At 41.1% G+C, this 19,731-nt stretch overlaps 3 protein-coding genes across 3 annotated transcripts; all 3 read left to right on the top strand.

Annotated features, from left to right (window-relative positions):
• Positions 1–7: 7 nt before the first annotated feature.
• Positions 8–6,254, top strand: ralbp1 (ralA binding protein 1). The gene is made up of 10 exons (XM_077725142.1): positions 8–142; positions 935–1,226; positions 2,043–2,501; positions 3,031–3,380; positions 3,774–3,935; positions 4,046–4,177; positions 4,249–4,359; positions 4,483–4,604; positions 4,673–4,793; positions 4,911–6,254. The coding sequence occupies exons 2-10, from the start codon at positions 977–979 to the stop codon at positions 5,250–5,252; spliced, it is 2,049 nt and encodes a 682-aa protein (XP_077581268.1). The 5' UTR covers positions 8–142; positions 935–976; the 3' UTR covers positions 5,253–6,254.
• A 606-nt stretch (positions 6,255–6,860) lies between these two features.
• rab31 (RAB31, member RAS oncogene family) lies at positions 6,861–10,559 on the top strand. Its single transcript, XM_077724319.1, has 7 exons — positions 6,861–7,067; positions 7,883–7,962; positions 8,247–8,328; positions 8,853–8,924; positions 9,000–9,106; positions 9,273–9,382; positions 9,617–10,559. The coding sequence occupies exons 1-7, from the start codon at positions 7,032–7,034 to the stop codon at positions 9,712–9,714; spliced, it is 585 nt and encodes a 194-aa protein (XP_077580445.1). The 5' UTR covers positions 6,861–7,031; the 3' UTR covers positions 9,715–10,559.
• Positions 10,560–11,145: 586 nt separating this feature from the next.
• On the top strand, positions 11,146–19,048 carry vapal (VAMP (vesicle-associated membrane protein)-associated protein A, like). The gene is made up of 6 exons (XM_077724996.1): positions 11,146–11,370; positions 16,118–16,270; positions 17,222–17,325; positions 17,427–17,507; positions 17,594–17,806; positions 18,167–19,048. The coding sequence occupies exons 1-6, from the start codon at positions 11,313–11,315 to the stop codon at positions 18,299–18,301; spliced, it is 744 nt and encodes a 247-aa protein (XP_077581122.1). The 5' UTR covers positions 11,146–11,312; the 3' UTR covers positions 18,302–19,048.
• Positions 19,049–19,731: the final 683 nt, after the last annotated feature.

The raw sequence follows: 19,731 nt of genomic DNA, 5'->3' as shown, positions 1-19,731 counted from the left end.
TATTTCGCGAGTTGTTAGGTTGGTTGCTTGCTATCTCTCCAACTACAGTTCCCAGCATGCAACTCCCATGGCGCAGTCGCAGACTGTTGTACACAAAGTCAAGACAAACGGAAACTACAAGCCTTGGAATTGACCGCACTTGGTAAAGTTTATCACTTGAATTATTTCAGTGGTTATCATGTATTTCTTCAAACCAATACATATTAAATGAGTACTTTTTTCATTTTAATTGTGAACAAATCTGTACTAAGCTTGCGGAGATGAGGCTAATCGACTAGCATAGCTAGTGTATAATATTGTTAGCATACTCGACGGGCCACCCTGTTCAGCCTTTTTTTGCTACTTTTCCCTGACAATATTTTGCTATTATCCGCATATTTTGTAGAGTGAACACGTAAAACTCGCAAGAAAACATTGCCATGATAGCCTGCGGAAGATTAATTGCTAAAACGAGAGGTTTAGTGCAGGATTAGCATCTTTTTTTGGTAACTAATGAATAAAAAGGCATTCATTCGGGGCCAATTTTGTCAAGTAATGATAGTTTAGTAAACAGTTTCCAACATGTTAGTCTAGTTTTTCCTCCTTCATAGGTCTTTTAATTTAGAAACAGAATCACAGTGATTTAAATAAGGTCCTAAACAGATTACAAGCGTTTGAGGAGTTGGGTTTAATACACCAAAATAGTATGAAATTAGTTACAAAATGGCGTCCTCATTGTTCTAAGTACTGTATCGTCTTGGAAAAATAATAATCAAGGCATTCACTGCATCATTTGTGGCACTTCCACCCAAATGATTAAATAGAATGTGCTAGCAGTCTTGTAAGTCAATTTGAAGGATTTATTGTACGTCACGTGACCACCCAAATTGTAATCTTATGGTTTAAAAGGAAAATGGAGATGGCCTTGTATGACGAACGGATCATTTTTTCACAGGCAAGATGGCGAGCAGAGCGTGATCGGCGCCACCCAGCCATCATGACCGAGTGCTTCCTCCCGCCCAGCAGCAGCCCCGCTGAGCAGCGACGGGCGGAGCACCCCGGCGGCGTGGCGCGCACCCCCAGCTCTGAGGAAATCAGCCCCACCAAATTTCCCGGATTGTACCGCACCGGTGAGCCGTCACCGCCGCACGATGGCCTCCACCACGAGGCCCCCGACACGTACGTTTCGGACGATGACAAAGAGCACAGCAAGAAGAAGAATAAGTTTAAGAAGAAGGAAAAACGCAGTAAGTTATTTTTTGGTTTCAATTCCAAGTGCCAAAATCGGGTTTTCACGTTTTCACGTTTTCAAAACAAAAATATAAGTGAACTGTCTTTTGAAGGACTAAAGTATTTTCACGACTATATGGCGCATCGCATTTAAAGGCGCAGTGTCAGTAACAAGTGCTATTTCTGTATTCGACACACATAAAGGACGCACCGCATTTAAAGACGCAGCCAGGTATGGCAAAACATACACCAGCTTAAAAATACACACTAAAACACATTTTTAAAAAGGCAATGGAAGCAAAATTGAGTTGGCTTGTACTTTTTTTAGCCATTTTACAATGTACTACTGTCATCTTCACCCACAAATCCATCAACGTCCTCATTTTCTGTGTTTTATACATTCGTCCAGGTGGCCACAATCCATTCGCAAAAAGTAGCTAGCTAGTAGCTAGGGTGTGTTGACAAAAGAACTACATATCCCAGCAGTCAGTGCGCACACAGTACCTTTTCTACGGAAAATAGCAGTAACCTATCGACTGATTTATTTGATTTTATGGTGATAACAATTTTAGTATTGGTCCATATATAAAGCGCACTGGATTATAAGGCGCTTTGTATATTTTGGAGAAAATTGAAGACTTTTATATGTGCCTTATAGTGGTGAAAATACGGTGCACATGATTTAGAATTTACCAGGTTTTGCCACCAGGGAGTTGTGCTATATCAGCGACTGACCTCTTTTTTTCCGAGCATCCTCCGTTATGGCCCAACTCCCTTCCTGTTTCCCATTTCAAGCAGAAGCCTCTCTTTCTCTCTCTTTTTTTTTGACCCAGCGGAGGGATACGCCGCCTTCCAGGAGGACAGCTCGGCGGACGAGGCCGAAAGTCCGTCCAAGATGAAGCGCTCCAAGGGCATCCACGTCTTCAAGAAGCCCAGCTTCTCCAAGAAGAAGGAGAAGGACTTTAAAGTCAAGGAGAAGGGCCTCAAGGAGGCTAAAGATAAGAAGTCCAAGGACCTGACGGCTGCCGACGTGGTCAAGCAGTGGAAGGAGAAGAAGAAGAAGAAGAAGCCCACCGCCGCTTCTGCCGCCCCCGCCGCCGGTCCCACCCCCGAGCCGGAGACTCTGCCGCCAGAGACGCCCGCCTTCAGGCCTATCTTTGGCGCCCCCCTGGGGGAGGCGGTCAAGCGGACTGCGCTGTACGACGGCATCCAGTTGCCCGCCATCTTTAGGGAGTGTGTGAACTACATCGAGAACTACGGCATGAAGTGTGAAGGCATCTACCGCGTCTCAGGTATGCTAACGCTATGCTAACTTGGGTTGGTTTGCGGGCCGCATTAACGTCAACTTGGTTTCACGTGGGCTGGACCATTTTAAATAGAATATTTAGATTAATTTTTTAATAAATGGATTAAAAGAACTGGATTAAAGTCCCTGAATATTCAGTTTTTTATAGACCTAAAATAATGTTTATTTTAGCTTTTTAAAATATATTTTCAGATTTTAAAAAATGATTTTTTAACTAAAAACACAGAAAAAATGGATTAAAAAATGACATGATTGATTAAAAAGGGTGAAAATCAGGAAATTTAATATAAATCTATACTCTTCATTTGAATTTGATCCTAAAACAAAGTTGGCACTCACGATTGACTTTCTTGGGTCGCACAAAATGATGCGGCGGGCCAGATTTGGCCCCCGGGCCGCTACTTTGATACCTGTGTACTAGAGAAATTGGTCAATAAAAATAAAGACATGGTGTCTTTATTTTTATTTGTCTTTACTCTTATTAGTAATAGGAATATATGATTTGGCCCCGTCAGGTATGAAGTCCAAGGTGGACGAGCTGAAGATGGCGTACGACCGCGAGGAGTGCCCGTGCCTGGAGGAGTACGACCCTCACACGGTGGCCAGCCTGCTCAAGCAGTACCTGCGCGAGCTTCCCGACAACCTGCTGAGCCGAGAGCTGGTGCAGCGTCTGGAGGACGCGTGCGGCCGCCAGGGGGAGGGCGACAAGGTGAGCGACTTCCAACGGCTGCTGGCCGAGACGCCCCCGCAGAACCACCTCCTGCTGAGCTGGCTGGTCACCCACATGGACCACGTCATCGCCAGGGAGTCCGACACTAAGATGAACATCCAGAACATCTCCATCGTCCTCAACCCTACCATTCAGGTGCCTTATATATGGACCAATACTAAAATTGTTATCACGATAAAATCAAATAAATCAGTGGATTGGGTACTACTATTTTCCCGTAGAAAAAGTACTGCACAGTGACTGCTGGAATATATAGTTCTTTTGTCAATACACCCAATGGATTGTGGCCCGGAAATCGACATCAACACAGCTTTACGAAGCATGGAAGACAGAGTTGGAATAGTAATGCTAGCTACTAGCTAGCTACTATTTGCCTGGCTGCGTCTATAAAAACACTGCGTCCTTTGTGTGTATAAAATACAGAAATGGCACTCGTTACTGACACTGCGCCTTTAAATGCCATGCGCCGTATAGTCGCTGAAATGAAATGTTGTAACTTAACGTCCACCTGCCTCATCTTTGTTACAGATTGGAAACCGGGTCCTGTACATGTTCTTTACGCACGTTAAAGAACTGTTTGGCGACGTGGTCTTGAAACAAGCAGTGCGCCCGCTCCGTTGGTCCAACATGGCCACCATGCCGGCGCTGCCCGAGACTCAAGACAGTATCAAAGAGGAGATCAGGCGACAGGTGAGTGGCGGACGTGGAAAAACAGAGCTCGGAGGAGGCGGAGTTTGGCTAAGGTCATTCGTTCATTTTCCGTGATGTACCATTGCATTTTTTTGTTGTTTTTGTTGCAGGAGTTTCTGCTCAACTGCCTGCACAGGGACCTGCAGGCTGGTGTGAAGGATTTATCCAAAGAGGAGCGCCTCTGGGAAGTCCAGCGAATCCTGACCGCTCTCAAGAGAAAGCTGAGGGAGGCCAAGCGACAAGTAGGGGGCGCTCACATGGAAAGCATCCCTGAAACATGACGTGAGTTCCTCATTTTGTTGTGTGGCTTTAGGAATGCGAGACAAAGATCGCCCAGGAGATCGCCAGCTTGTCCAAAGAGGACGTTTCCAAAGAGGAGATGACCGAGAATGAGGAAGAAGTGCTCAATCTCTTAATGGCACAGGTGAGCGAGCCGCCATTAATACACACACACACACACACTTCATTTTGTCGAATTGATGCTGTTGGGAATGCTGTTGTTTGTCCAAAAATATGGAAAATGACAAAAAAAATGTATCCACCTCAGGAAAACGAGATATTGACCGAGCAGGAGGAGTTAATCTCCCTGGAGCAAGTCTTGCGTCGACAGATTGCCGCCGAAAAGGAGGAGATTGACAGGCTGCGGGCGGAGATCGCCGACATCCAGAGGTAACACGCTGCTCTTTCTTAATATGGCCGCCTAAAGCCATTATACAACACGTATGCTGGCTCTTCAGTCGTCAACAAGGCCGCAGTGAGACCGAAGAATATTCGTCCGAGAGTGAGAGTGAGAGCGAGGACGAAGAAGAGTTGCAGATGATCCTGGAGGACCTTCAAAAGCAAAATGAGGAGCTGGAGGTAATCATTTTGTGTGGCCCAGGAAAAGTCAATCTGTCTTAAAATCCAATTCAAATGATAGGTATAGATGTATGTTTTTAAAAATCAACGAGCTAATGACTCTTGCAATCGTCCCAGAACAAGAACACCCATCTGAACCAGGCCATCCACGAAGAACAGGAGGCCATCTTGGAGCTCCGCGTCCAACTGCGACTGCTGCAGAGCAACAAGCTGCTACAGCACGAGCTCGTCACGCAACCGACGCCCACACCCGCCACGGAACAGGCTCCGCCTCCACAGCCCAGCCCAGAGGTGAGAGCCGCCGGGGGCGAGGAGCAGGCAAAGGGCCCCGAAAGCAACAGTTCCAGCACTACCGCCATCGCCAGCGCCGGCCCCCCCGTCGTGGCAACAGTCGGAAAAGCAGCGAAGGATCCCCCTAAACCGTCGCCCAGTAAAGAAAAGCGGGACAGCAACATGTGAAGAGGCTACATTGAAAAAAAAGAGGTAAAAATGTTTTTTTCTGTCCGTGAAATAACCACAGAGCTGGAAAAATCCATGTCGTAACCTTCCCTAAGATGTATTGTTCACAGTTGGCTTCTTAACCGCGGAAATGTCGACATTTTCAAGATTTTTGGTTGACAAAATGACTAACTTAGGTCAGGAAACTCGTCGTGGCTTCAAATATCAGAATTGATTTTGGACTTTTGCGGACATTTTGATGGAAAAAATGCTTCATCTCATGACAAAATCATTCGAGATCTTAAAGGGGTTCATTTTTGCCATCTGAAGCAAAATAATGCTTTTATTAAGAACTGTGCGGAGTGGATGATATTTGTTGTCAGTTTTTCATTTTTATTAATTGAATTTAGCTTGACATAATTAATTGATAATTAACGATCTGGAAAACTCATGATTTGACGTAGGTATCTTCTTGCTTATTACAAATATAGTATATATTTTTGTGTTGTCTCCACTTGTTAACAAAATGAATCTAGATTTGGAGTTGGTTTCAAACCTGCGGCCAGAGGGTCATATTTGGCCCCGAGAATGAAACCACAAGTGCTCATAATATATGATGACAATGTGGTCAATCATTAAGAATTATTTTCATCAACATTATTACATTGTGCCAAAATGAAGACTGATTGAACGATATGAAAAAAAAAGCTTTTTGTATACTCGCCACGGCGATGAATATTTAAATTGAAGATGAACCCGAATGGAAAGGAAGCTTTCTCATAATATATAAAGTATTTACAAATATATCATAGAAAAACAGCTTTAAAGAGTGTTACTGTGCAATCATCTCCAAAGGGATTTTTCTTCCTTTTTAATTGATGATTTGTAGTAGTGTAATTATGTTTATTTTTTTTCATTTTGTTAAATATTTTTCTTGTTTTTTTTCATCTGGGTATTTGTCACAGATCCCTGTTAATTTCTGTTTTTTTTTATATCCACATGAATTAAATACCCGTTATCTTGTCTGTTTGATTCTGGTCACATGATCTTATGTATTATTAATAACCCTGTGACAAACACATGCTGTGAAGATTAAAGAAAGCATCCATTTTGAGAAATTTCTTTTATTTGCACCCAAGCATGCCTATGAAATATAGTACTAATGTTTTTTTCCACCCACCCAATATTACCAAACGCAGTGTTAAATTTACAGCTTCCCATTTAAATTCAGTGACATTTGTTTTCAACTTGAAATATTCCTTAATATTACTTAATTAACGTGAAATAAATGGAAAAAAAAAACCAAACGTATTACATTTCCAAGCAGGAAATATGGGTTCTCGTTTAAATCTCCCTTGTTTCCGATGTCTAGTTAGTACACAGCATAAACAGTATTATGGAAAGTTCAGGGTAGTTACAGCAAGATAAAACGGGAAGTTTGAAAAGTAAAAGCATATTTGACTTGTATATTTTCTTTTTCCGTAACTTTAGAGCTGAGTGGCAATACAGTTCTTTAGTTTTCATCTCGAAATTACAAATGTGTTATCTTCTAGCCTGAAATCTGCACCTAGGGCGCATCGTTGTTTTTAAAAGGTTTTACTTTGAAAACTCTCACAGGATGTGCGTTCAAATTTGGTGCGGGATGTGCTTGATGATGGTCAGCAAGTCAGACAGTCCGGGGTTGGGTTTTTCTCTCCCTAGAAGAGAGGCGCAGATAAAGTACGAGTTTTAAGCATGACGAAACAAAAACAGTAGTTAATTACTGGCAGATAATGATATAAGTCACTTTGTCGACCCACCATGGCGATAAGGGAGCTCAAAGTTTGTCTTTTAGGGGTAAGTGGCATGTTTTTAATGTTCTTTTCTTAATCTCCCTCCATTTTGGGGAATTTCTCTTTGTTTAAGCATAGCTAATTTAGGAAATTGAACAATTGCACCCGAACTGAGTAGCGACTTGTATTGTCAACTTTTGTTGACGTAATTGCGACCTGTTGAAGTGAATCTGAAGTTGACCCAAAAACAATGTCTCCTCAGGAGCAGCTGACAATTGGGGAACATTTTCGTAGGGTTATGACGTCATCCCCATTTGTCAGGCTATATACTTAAATTTTTCACTTCATGATCTTTTGGAAAAAAGTTCTGACTAGTTTTCAATGCCTTTCACAATATGTCACTTCCCAGTTAAAGATCAATAATTGCGACTTTAGATTTATTCATAAAGTTTTGTTATTGTATTTGTACTGGGGGCTTAATTATTAGGCACAATTTGGCAATATTATCATCATTTTATCCACTTTTTTTAAAACTCCAAGCTATATAAAAGTGATTATTAATGGATGTAATGCATATCATTATTATTAGCAAATTCCTGAAATATCCAAGGTAACATCAAGAATGAAATATGTGAAGACACATTTTTGACATTTTTACAAATTGACTCATTTTCAACAGTCACACTGAGTGAAAACTATCAATCAAATGAATGAAAGTACTCCAATAAAGTCTATAAAAATGAAAGTAAAGACCTTGAAGATTGAAAAATGAATGAATGTTAGCATGCTAGCCCCTTTCTTCTTCTCATTTCAACTCATATGAAGAATTTAAAGTGACGGTACATTGCAAATGAACATATTTGTGTGTGTTGTCTGCAGGACACCGGTGTGGGAAAATCCAGCATCGTTTGTCGCTTCGTCCAAGATCACTTCGACCACAACATCAGCCCCACGATAGGGTGAGACCAATCAAAAGTCACATTCTTTAATACGCAATCCCGAAATTCATTGTCCCTATTGAAAAACAGTAGATGGTTTTAAAGGAACGCTGCACAGGAAAACAACAGAACATTCTCAAAGGTCAGTCAAGGTTTAGAATGCCTGATTAGCACGTCCGCCTTCAGGTTTGGAGACTGCAAGTTCAAATCCGGCTTCATCCTGCTGTGGCTTTCTCTTACATGGCCAAAAAACTAGCCTGTCAGTTCCTTTAAAGCTAATGCTAATGCTACCTGTTCTTCTGTAGCGCCTCATTCCTGACCAAGACGGTGCCGTCTGGGAGCGAGCTGCATAAATTCCTGATCTGGGACACAGCAGGACAGGAGCGGGTTAGAATTCTTTTCTTTCTTTTTTTTTTTTTATTGATGTTCTTCACATGCTTGGATTTCTCGCGCAAGATCCATCATGTACCATGTTTCCTTGTGACCGACTAGCATTCAGGGTCACGAGGACATGGTGTTACGCTCATGTGATCAATATTGAGTACACTCAATTCGGGACCCAGCTTGTATGTCAATTTATACTCGTATCTCAAATCGATTTTTCCTATTTCAAATAACTAAATGAAAATTAATTTGGAGAAATCTGGAAAAATACACCTAAAAATAGGATATAACAAAAAAAATCACATTTTTCTTAAAATATTTTTTTCTATAGTAAATTCATTCTATTTTTCTCTAACATTATTACTGGAAATATGTATTTAGCGCAATTAAAAGGTCAAATTGAAGTTTAATACGTCTCCAAGTCGCCATGATGTTTTCTAGTTTGTTACAAATTGCGGAAAAATGCACAAAAATATGTCATCTCTGTCACATTTGTTATATGTCAGGTCTATTTTTTCTTTTATTAGTTCCACTCATTAGCTCCGATGTACTACAGAGGCTCGGCCGCCGCTGTCATCGTCTATGACATCACTAAACTGGTGAGCTCCTCATTGGAATATGTTGACCACACACATTACAGACAGGAGACAAACTTTGTCCATTTTGTTGTGCAGGACTCTTTCCAGACACTCAAAAAGTGGGTGAAAGAACTGAAGGAACACGGCCCAGAAGACATTGTTGTCGCCATTGCGGGGAATAAGAACGACTTGGGAGACATCAGGTCAGTGACTCTTTGCAGTTCATATTTCTTAATACATTCCTTTTTACTTTGTACTTTATACTTTTTACTTTACTGATGAGTGATGAGTATGTTAATACATGATTCCTTTTTTTCTGTTGATGTTTCATTTGTACTGTTAACGGATGCACTTTTTTATATGTTTTAGGGAAGTCCCGATGAAGGAGGCCAAAGAATTTGCCGAATCCATCGCCGCCATCTTCATCGAGACCAGCGCCAGAAACGCCGTCAATGTGGAAGAGCTCTTCCAGAAGATCAGTAGGTGTTGTCTACTTTGTAATCGGTCAATGTAGCCGGCGTTAGCATTTAGCATGATTGTGATCAAATCCGCCAATGAGAGGTTTGAGTTAAAAGGTCATCATTTCCTTAAAGTTCAACTGAATTATGTCTCATATTGAGTATCATTTGAGTAATTTTCAATTTTTTTATGGCTACATAAGATTTTTTTTCTGTTTAGCATTTTATTCATTTAAAAAAATAAATATCTTTCAGGTAAACAGATTCCGCCGCTGGAGAACCCCGATGTGGAAAGCACCGAATCCTTCAAACTTACCCGACAACCTGCGCCAACCACCAGGAGGTGCTGTTAGGAGTATCCCTTACATTTCAAGATTTAATTTAGTCAAATGTCTCCTTTGAAAAGTATTTCCCTTTTAAACCTCCTCTTTTGTTGCACTCTACAATGGCACATTAACACACTTTCAATACACAAGCACTTGTGTATAATGGAAGTTCAATGCTGCACAATGACGGGTACGCAATGGCGCCCTCTGCTGGAATAATGTGACCCGTCCTTCTATTACTACTACGATTGTTTACATATTAAATGAACTGCAGCGGAATCTCCACTGTGGAAAAGTAGGGTAGAAAAATAGTTAGTCAGACTTTCAAAAATGTTATTTACCAATTGGTTACGTTTATTTGATGAGACAAATTTGACATTTTATGACCATAAAGTTGTCGTTTCATGTCACAAAAGAAAGAGTACCTAAAAAAAATCACAATTTGACAAAATCGTATAGAATACTAAAGATATTAAGATTTTAATACAATGGAATGATATAAATTCTTAATCCTAAACGTTTTTAAAATCATTTTGAAAAGAGTAAAATATTTCAGAGGGTTTTTTTGTTTTCCTCTTTGGAGGTTCCACCATTTCAGTGTTTTCACTACAAGGAATACAATATTTTTTATTTCTTTTCTATTTTTACATTTTCTTTTTAAACTCTTCAGAAGCGGAATTCTTTTTCTTTTCTACAATCTAACCATTGCAAATTGTCAACTTTTCTTAAGCAGCAACACTTTAATCATCAATGCTGGACGCCATTTTGAAATTGACGTTGCCAAAAGTGCCTTTTTGCATGAATCGGCGGATTTGCAACCACTCTAACTTGTGTACTGTAATAAAATTGTAATTATTGATTGTATAATCCTATTTTTCTGAGTGTTTTCCTTTGCTAAGAACAGGGATTGTTCAATTCACTAAACTAATTTCAATGGAAATGGGTCTTGCAAACTTTAGACAAATTGATTCACTTTAGTTCTTTTTACTTTATTTACTATTCTAAGGGGTATTTCTTTTCAGTTTTCAAGAAGAAAATGACTATCATGAACTTATATTTTAAAAAAAGTCAAATAGGAAAATTGAGCTCTTGTGATTTCATGAACATTTTTGCTGTGTTGGCCCTTATAAAAGTTTGTTTTGAAACATCGCATTCAGTGAAAAATTGAATTAAGGGAGTAATCCAGTTGAACTAAATGACCATCATTGACGACGCTAGACGTCCAATCCATTTGAATCAATGCAATGGCACTGAAAGATAAGCAATCACTGCCAGACCTTCTTTTTTTAAAAAAAAGAATTGGACGTCTATCTGAGTCGATAGTTGATGAAATGCTATGAAAAACTCGTCAAAAAGTATGAGTGAGCCGTAAATGTGTTCATTTCATATTACTATATTCAATTGCCGGTGCAATGCGTGCGCGCTCCAGCATTGGTAGTCACGTGCTCGCGCACGTCAGGCGGAGAGAGGGAGAGAGAGAGAGCGAGAAAGAGGGTGAGTTTAATAGAGAGAGAGAGAGGGAGAGATAGAAGCCAAGCCGAGTCCGTCAGACTTCCACTCCACTTTAGCAGTGAGTCAAGTGGCCCTCCTCTCCCTCTCACGCGTCCCCTTCCTCTTTAGCCAAAATGTCAAAGTTGGACCAGATCCTCGTTCTGGACCCCCCTTCGGACCTCAAGTTTAAAGGTAAGGCTCGCCGCCGTGAGAGTATCCGTGCTAAATGTCCCGGCGGTGAGCGACGGCCTGTTGCCGGTGCTCCAAAATGTATTTATACTCTTCCTTCAGTGGCTCGTCATAGGCTGCGTGCTAACTAGCGTTCAAGCGCCATTTTAAGTTAGCTAGCTAGCCGACCGGCCAGGCCGGGTCGGGCTGGGCTGGGCCGGGCTGGGTTAGGCCGCCGCTGCGTCCTGGCGCTCTCGTGACGCTAGCTAGCCGCGCCTCGAGGCCACGTTGGCGGCCAAGGTGATGGCGATGAGTCGGGGAATGCTGACGTCGCTGAAAGTGAACGTGTTAGCTAGTTTAGCATTGCAAAACGCATTCCCTTGAGGTTTGAATTCAACTCTATAAATGAAACGTATCGGTGTGTGTAATGGGAATGAGGCACTTGCTAAACTGGTCTTGCGAATTTTTAGTTCAAGTGAAAAACGTCATTTGTTTCTAAATAAGCTTTAGCGCAAAAATGTCAAGCAAGCGTTTGGGTGGAAGGCAGGCAGCCCGTGTTAGCTTTACCTGGCTAGCCATCAATGATGTGTCATTTAATCGTTGGCTGCGCATGCTAACTCAAGTATTGCCTTGTTTTAAAACGATCTCGTTGTGGAGTTTCACCCTAAAAAAACAAACTCGTTCTCCAACTATCGTTTTGCAGCATTTGTCGAGACCAACTGTTGCATTACGTTGTTGGAATTGTACTATATGTGATGAGGTCGCAGGTGAAGTTGTCAATCAGTACAATGTCAACAATTTGTCCTGTCATAATGAATAATACTAGTGTATATTGTACAGTGTGTGTAAAATCCTTGGTAAATCGCCAATAACTCGCAAAGCTCCCGTGACGTTGAAATAAAATGGGATAACAGACTTTTATTTGTAAAATCTTGGCGTTGACGTATAAATAAATGGCCTAGAATGGGCCATGTAACACTTTAGATGCCTATTTTTTAATTTTGATTTCAAAAAAGAATGTCTACCCAAAAATACTTGTAAATGACAAAAATCACCATCAAATATTGGTCCCGTCTATCCTCTACAATCAGTCTATGCAGAGGATAAAGAATTTTTAATTGGGAGCCACAGCAAACCTTAATGACAAGCTGAAGGCCTTACATATGTCACTCAAATTGTTGTTGTCTTTCTTGTGGAAACTAACTTTAAAATCCTACAACTGTCATTCATGAAGCCATCTTGAAACGTCGTAGCTAATAGCTATTGATTTTTGTGGATCATGCAGAATAATTGTTGCCTCTAGGTTGCCAAGTTAACTGTAGATGAGTTACTGCTTACACAACCTGGTACTCTTATCTAATTTTTTTCAAATTAGCCAACTAACAATGTGTGTCTCAAAAGTCGTGCAAACTCATAATTCAAAGCTGCACTTTACCTTTGTTTGATATGAGCCCTTATGATTTTTGCATTTTGAGATTTTGTCTGGGCTAAGGGTAGGCAGTGTTTATTAATGTAGAAATGTTTTTCTTTAAAAATTACCTAGTGTTTTCTGTGTTTATCGTTAAAAAAAATAAACTACTAAAACTAGTTTGGAAATAAAAATCGACAAGCCCTAGCCTAACATATTATGCTTTAAATGAAAATAGATTTTAATATTTCATCTCATTTTATTTTGTCTAAAAAACAAATGTGACTGAAAATGAAGCCCTGTAAAATGTAAAGTCCTGAATTGACCCTGACTTGTAGACTTGAATGAAGAGTGGCCTGCCTCACTGCAGCCAGTCAATGAATAAACCCAATAGACATAATTAATGTAAACATCCCATTTTGCCAATCAACCCGTATAATGAATTAATCCCACAAATTCAATCAATTGCAAATAAATCAACAAGCAGTTCCTTTTTTTCCCTCAATGAATTTGTGCTCATGTGCTCTTTCTCAGCATCCAAAAGAAAATGTTTTTATTGCCTATCATTTTAAAGGAATAACGTCTCCTTTATCTGGGATTCCTTTGGCGGCGGCGGCGGGTAAGATACAAGGGGGCAGCCCTTTTTTGAACCCCCCCCCCCCACTCCCCCATGCTATTTTTAGATTACGCGTGGGCCTGGGGGGGACCCAAACTGGGCTGGCATGCAACAAGATGAGCCAAGGTGTCAGCTCGGGGTTAGGTAATAGATGGAAGCAGTGTGGGTGGAACCGCTGTGTATTTATGGTTGGAGTCATTTCCATGTTACTTTTTTTGTCTTATGCCCACTATGCTTTTTCAAATTGGAGGAAACAAATAATGCTAACTGCTTTGTGCTAACTGCTATTTCAATATTTCATTTTTTTATCCAAAGCAATACTAATGGTCGACACTTTGTCTAACTCTCTGTGATTTGTGCTTTTTTTGACGCAGTGTTTTTTTTAATTCATGATTTTTTTTTGCTGTTTTATGCTCTACTCTTCTCCACTTTGCTGTAAGGTGCTCTTGTCTAGCGCAGGCATGGGCAAAATATGGAATGCGGGCCACATGCGGCCCGTTAGGTTTTTTAAAACGGCCCGTGACGTTGTCCAATTTTATTTTAATTTTTTTCCCCAAGATGGCGCCTTCATCCGGAAGCCAGTGGCAGTAGCTCTGTCCACTTATTTTGTTTTCGTGTTTTAAAGCCCCTCCATCTTTTTTTAAATGACATTTTAATATTTCTCAATACATACATTTTTACTTTACTTTTTACTTTAATGAGGAGTGATGACTATGTTAATACTTTAGTCCTTTTTTCTGTTTATGTTTCATATGTACTGTTAACGGATGCACTTTTTTATTTGTATCGTATCTTGTGCCGACCCATCTGTCAATTTTTTGGAGTCAATGTGGCCCCCGGGCCCAAAAGTTTGCCCAACCCTGGTCTTGCATCATGTAGAAATTCCCCTTAAAATATTGGTATACAAAACAGAATCCCCAGAACAGACCTGATGCAAAAAGGGACGTTGAACTGGAGTCAATGTGTTTTCATTGTGCTAACCGACCACTAGTACAAGCTGTCCAAATTTCTCGCGTCGCTTAAAATGGGACAAATGTGTAACATCTGGTTATGAATTAACCATGATAAAAATGTTCAGAAATGTTTTGAGCATCTAATCAGTTTAAATATTGAAAGCGTTCTTGTCAAACAGGGTTAACCATGTTAGTTTAATGTGGGCTTAATTTGGATTGGGTGATACTTATCATCTTTCAATGGTAACCGCAATTTTTTTAGCTTTATGAAATGATTTTGTAAGCATACATTCTCCGTCTGACGGAAATGTACAGGTCGCGCAAATGTCACAGTGGCGCACGTGTGCGACGGTGTGTAAGGACAACAACAATTTCTGTGTACTGCAAGCAGGTCATGCTTGGCGTCTTATCTGGGGAGCAACGGGCATGAATGCCACCTTTTGTAAACACTGGCCAAGCTTAATGCATAGCTCTTAATACCTCACAACCGGCTAATTTTCTCCGTGTGAGGAGGTCACCAAACAACTACCACAAATGGACTCTAAATGTAGCAAATTAAAAGGCTATATTTACAAAAAACGACCCTCCAAATCTCCTCTGAATGGAATTCACAGACTTCCGACTCTATTGGTTAAAGAACCGAATTTAGCAATTCATATTTTAAGCTAATACATCGGCTAACCCCCTTATCTTGTGACTTATCTTCCTAACAATTATGGCGCTTACTTAGCCAGACAGCTGCATTTAGTTGAAAAGCCGCGACATAACTCAAAAGTAAACTCAATCAGTGCATTTGGCCTGAGATTCGAAGCGTCCTGTGGCGTCTTGTGACGTCCATCTCCATTTGGCAACTTTGGCGTTTTAATGCTTGACACCAAGTTGGACACTTGGCAGCTGGATACGCCATCACAAGTTATTTTTTTTAAACAGCTGTTTCATATCAATGTATGACTGTAATCAAGTAATGAGCATCAACTCGGCCTTTGATGGCTTCCTAAATTTTGGCTACATATCATTTGTATCACTCAAAAATCATGATTCCAATTCTCAGTAGCATATTTACTCTATTTATTACACTATAAGGCGCAACTAAAAGTGAATTTTCTCAAAATCCTGCTCTGTGCCTTTAAGATAGGGCTCAATGTTAGCTCATCATGGTATGAAATGTATCTATTGTATGTCTAACACAACCTTTAGCCACAACTACTATTCCTACAACTACTGCATTTTCTAATTCATCGACCGCATAGTTGATTCCAAGGCGAGCTCATTTATCTGACGTGTTGAAATGTATGCAAATTTGAAGTCAAGTAGCATAGTTTGTCGGCATCTAATTTGAATATCAGTTGGCATCACTATTTCTGGAGTGTAATAGCCCAGTTTCATTGTAGTAATGTGCCTAAATGTGAATGGACTGTTGAGTATATTTCCGTGTCATTGATGTGGTCTGGACCTTCAAGCCTTGAATTCTTTGAATCTTACTTGAAGTCACTTGAAAGAAAGCATTTCTCCTTATCTCGTTGTCTGTTTGGACGTGAGCCATCCCAGACGGACGGACGGAGTGGCACCGCAAGCCTAACAAGTCTTGATTCAACTATTCCTCTTAATCACATTGGCCTAATTGAGTTGGCAATTGTTAAAACAAGTCCTTTTTGAACTTTTTGCCAACCTCTTTTTACTTCTTTTGAATTTCCCCAATGACGGAAATGACTTGTTATCCAATCTGCGATCAGTTTAAAAATGCCAGGTACCCCCCCCCCCCCTTGAGCTGACGGCCATCTTTGTTTTCTTTAGGTCCATTCACAGATGTCGTCACCACCAACCTCAAGCTGAAGAACCCCTCGGACAGGAGAGTGTGTTTCAAAGTCAAGACGACGGCACCGCGTCGGTACTGCGTACGGCCCAACAGCGGCGTCATCGAAGCCGGAGCTGCCGTCAACATATCCGGTAAGTCTTGCCTGACAATTCGTAGCGCTTGCTAATAGTGGTTAGGGTTAATATTAGGAATTAGGCTTAGTTGCTAGTGGTTAAGGTCAACAGTATTCATGTAAACAATAATAAAATCAAACTCTTACCCCAAAGCTTCTCGCCTAGAAAAGTGGGCCATTTTCTGGCTTTTACAAAAGAAATTTGGGAAGGTTTTGTGACATGAAAAAAAATAGTCAGTTATTACAAAGTGTCATTTTTAGTAAGAGTTTTAATTGTGCTGTTTGGCTAGTTATAAATAGATAGTGGATTGACTTGGTTAAAAGTGGCTTTAACTCGTCACGCTAATTATGTCCAGGAATGGTAGGTAAGCACTTTGAAGATATTTATAGCAATAATTCATTCATTGCTAATAATCCGTTTTTCAATTCATTCAAGCCATGAATATTCCGTTTTTTTATGGGAAGTGTTTATTTGAGCTTTTTTTCTTAGTATTTGAAAATCTTTTAATGGATTTCAAAAGGGAGCCAAATGTTTCTTTATATTCCAAATTAAAGTGGAAAACTGAAATATTTATATATATTTTTAAATTTTACAAAATGATTTTTGAACGAAAAACAAAAAATGGATTAAAAAATGACAATTATTGATTTAAAAAGGGGAAAATCAGGAAAATTAATGTACATCTATATCTATCATTTTAATTTGAATATAAAACAGAAAGTCGGCACATGATTTACTTTCTTGGGCCGCACAATATGATGCAGTGGGCCAGATTTGGCCCCCGGGCCGCCACTTTGACACCCGTGGTTAGAACTGTTGTTTTTTTTTATTGTCTATTATAATTTCTGGACCCCTTGAGCCCTTTCGGTCCTATTATTGAACTCCCGAATGTGATTTTCGGAAGCGCTTTATCCTCATTAGCGTCTGTAATGATCGAACCTTGGTGTCCTTCCTCCTCCTCTTCCTCAGTGATGCTCCAACCCTTCGACTATGACCCCAATGAGAAGAACAAACACAAATTCATGGTTCAGACCATCTTCGCTCCACCCAACGTCTCCGACATGGACGCTTTGGTGAGGAATGTGCGCACGCACCCTTAAGCGTGACCTCTGACATTGAAAATGGCAGGCCTGTCGCAAATTGACCAGCCCTTTTCTGACTTTGTTCTTTTCAGTGGAAAGACGCCAAACCCGAGGACCTTATGGATTCCAAGTTGAGATGCGTTTTCGAGCTGCCTTCGGAGAATGACAAGATGGTGAGGAAATGATGCCAATCTCAATTTATGTCCAGTTATTTCAGGTACAGAAAATAAGGTGGTTCCGCTTTTTTTTTTATTTGCAGAATGACGTGGAGGCCAGCAAAGCCGCCTCGGTGATGAACTCGAGCAAGGCCGACACGCCGGCGGCCTCGACGGTAGTAACCCCCGTTGCCGGCAGCATGGCCAACGCCTCTGCCTCCTCATTGGACGACAGCGAGATGAAGAAAGTGCTGGAGAAATGCAAGCGGTTGCAGGCCGAGATCAGCAAAATGGGAGAGGAGAACCGGCACTTTAAGGTCAGCTACTCGTGCTTTCACGACTATTCGGCGCATGGCATTTAAAGGCGCATTGTCAATAACGACTGCTATTTCTGTATTCTACACGACCAAAGGACGCACTTACTATATTCTTCCTGTAAGCAAATGCCGTAGATTCACATGGCGCATTCCTAAGGCATTAGTCATGGTCTCAAAATATGCGGCGCTTCTGCAAAAACAAGTTACCCACCATTGTGTCAACAGATTAAAATTGCAAAACTACAATAGAAGGGCTTCACGCTTAGAAATCTCATTTTGATGAGGGAGAGAACAAAGAATGAATATTACACGGGACATATTTAATGTTAACGGCGTGCGTTTGTCCCCGCCCCCTTGCAGGACGACAGCGCTCGCATGAGGAAGATGGCGCGTTCGGATCACGGGGCCACCAACACGGCCGCCACCCTGCCCTCCCTCCTGGTGGTCATTGCGGCCATCTTCATCGGCTTCTTCCTAGGGAAGTTCATCTTGTAGACTCGCCAGTCGTCGGTGGCGCGGGGAGGGGGGCGGGGTCAATGGCATCGGCCTCGGCGCCCCCCCCTCCCCGTCCGTCCAGCCGAATGTTTGTGTATCGACGTCTGCCATATCACCGCTAACGTGAACGTGGGCCTCCGGGCTGGCCGGACGGCACGTGCGTACGACAAAAAGCGCCGCCTTTTTATGTTGTTTTTTTTTGTTGTTTTCCACACGGTTAAGCGCGCACTCGCGTCCACAAAAGGCGACAACAAAGCAATTGTTTTTTTTTTCTTTTTTTTCCTTTTTTTTCTTTTGTTTTGAAGGCTGCAGGTAAGGAAGTTGTCCGTTGACAAGGAAGCCAATTGTAACCACTTTTCTTTTTAATCGGTGTGGACACAATTGTTTTAATTTTAGTTTTTTTTTTTTTGGGAAGAAAGATGAAGAATTTCCATCACCTTCACTGGATCACTTCTTTCTTTCTTTCTTTCTTTTTCTTGGAATGTTCACATCCAGTTGGGGATCAAGGTGCCTCCTCTTCCTCCTCTTCCTCCTCTTCTTCTTCCTCCTCCTCTTCCTCTTCCTTGTACATTTGTGTATTCTTTACCCACCAATGCAGACTTTATATTATTATTGTTTTTATTATTAATAATTATTATACAAATCTATTCCCTTCTGAGACAAAAAAATGACTGAAATGGGTCACCATTCTTAAATCCTGTCCCATGATATTAAGTAATGAAAATAAATGGAGAAAAAAAAGCTGCACTTTCATTTTCCCTTTTTTTTTTTTTTACAGTATTTCTTTCTGTTGTATTAATCATGCCTATTACACGATCAGCACATTTGTCAGATCAATCTATTCTATCATACCAGATGTACAAAGTTTAACCAATTTTCAGTGCCGACTTCTCCTGGCCAAAATGGATTGGACGCCAAGCCCCGTCAATGTCAGCCCGTGAGTTCACTCATTTTCATCTTACTCATGTATTTTTGGAATAATATATCAATCTAACTTCTGAACCACTTTGTCCTCTATGTTCACAGGGGGTGCCGGAGCCAATTCCAGCTGTCTCCAGTCCAGAGGCGGGGGACACTCTTTATGGGTAGCCAGCCAATCGCAGGGCACAAGGAGACAGACTACCACATTCATACCCATCCCTAAGGGAAATGTGGGAGGAAACTGGAGTACCCAGAGGAAACCCATGCAGGCCTGAGGAGAACACAGGTAGGCTGTGACCTAGATTTGAACCCAAGATCCCAGGGCTGTGAGGCTGACGTGCTAACCACTCGCCTTATTTTTTAAAGTTCAAAATGACTCTGCCATAGGAACAGATTAGCGTCTGGATTTTAGAATGTATTTTTTCTACTACAGTTTGGGTGTCAACCCTAAAGATATTGACTTCCAGGCGAGACTGCCCCCTAGCGGATTTATAGGCAAGTGCTTCCAG

This window comes from Stigmatopora nigra, chromosome 9, assembly GCF_051989575.1.
Source record: "Stigmatopora nigra isolate UIUO_SnigA chromosome 9, RoL_Snig_1.1, whole genome shotgun sequence".
NCBI lineage: Eukaryota > Metazoa > Chordata > Actinopteri > Syngnathiformes > Syngnathidae > Stigmatopora > Stigmatopora nigra.
The sequence above is the reverse complement of the archived record's forward strand: the minus strand, read 5'-3'. Positions and strand labels throughout refer to the sequence as shown.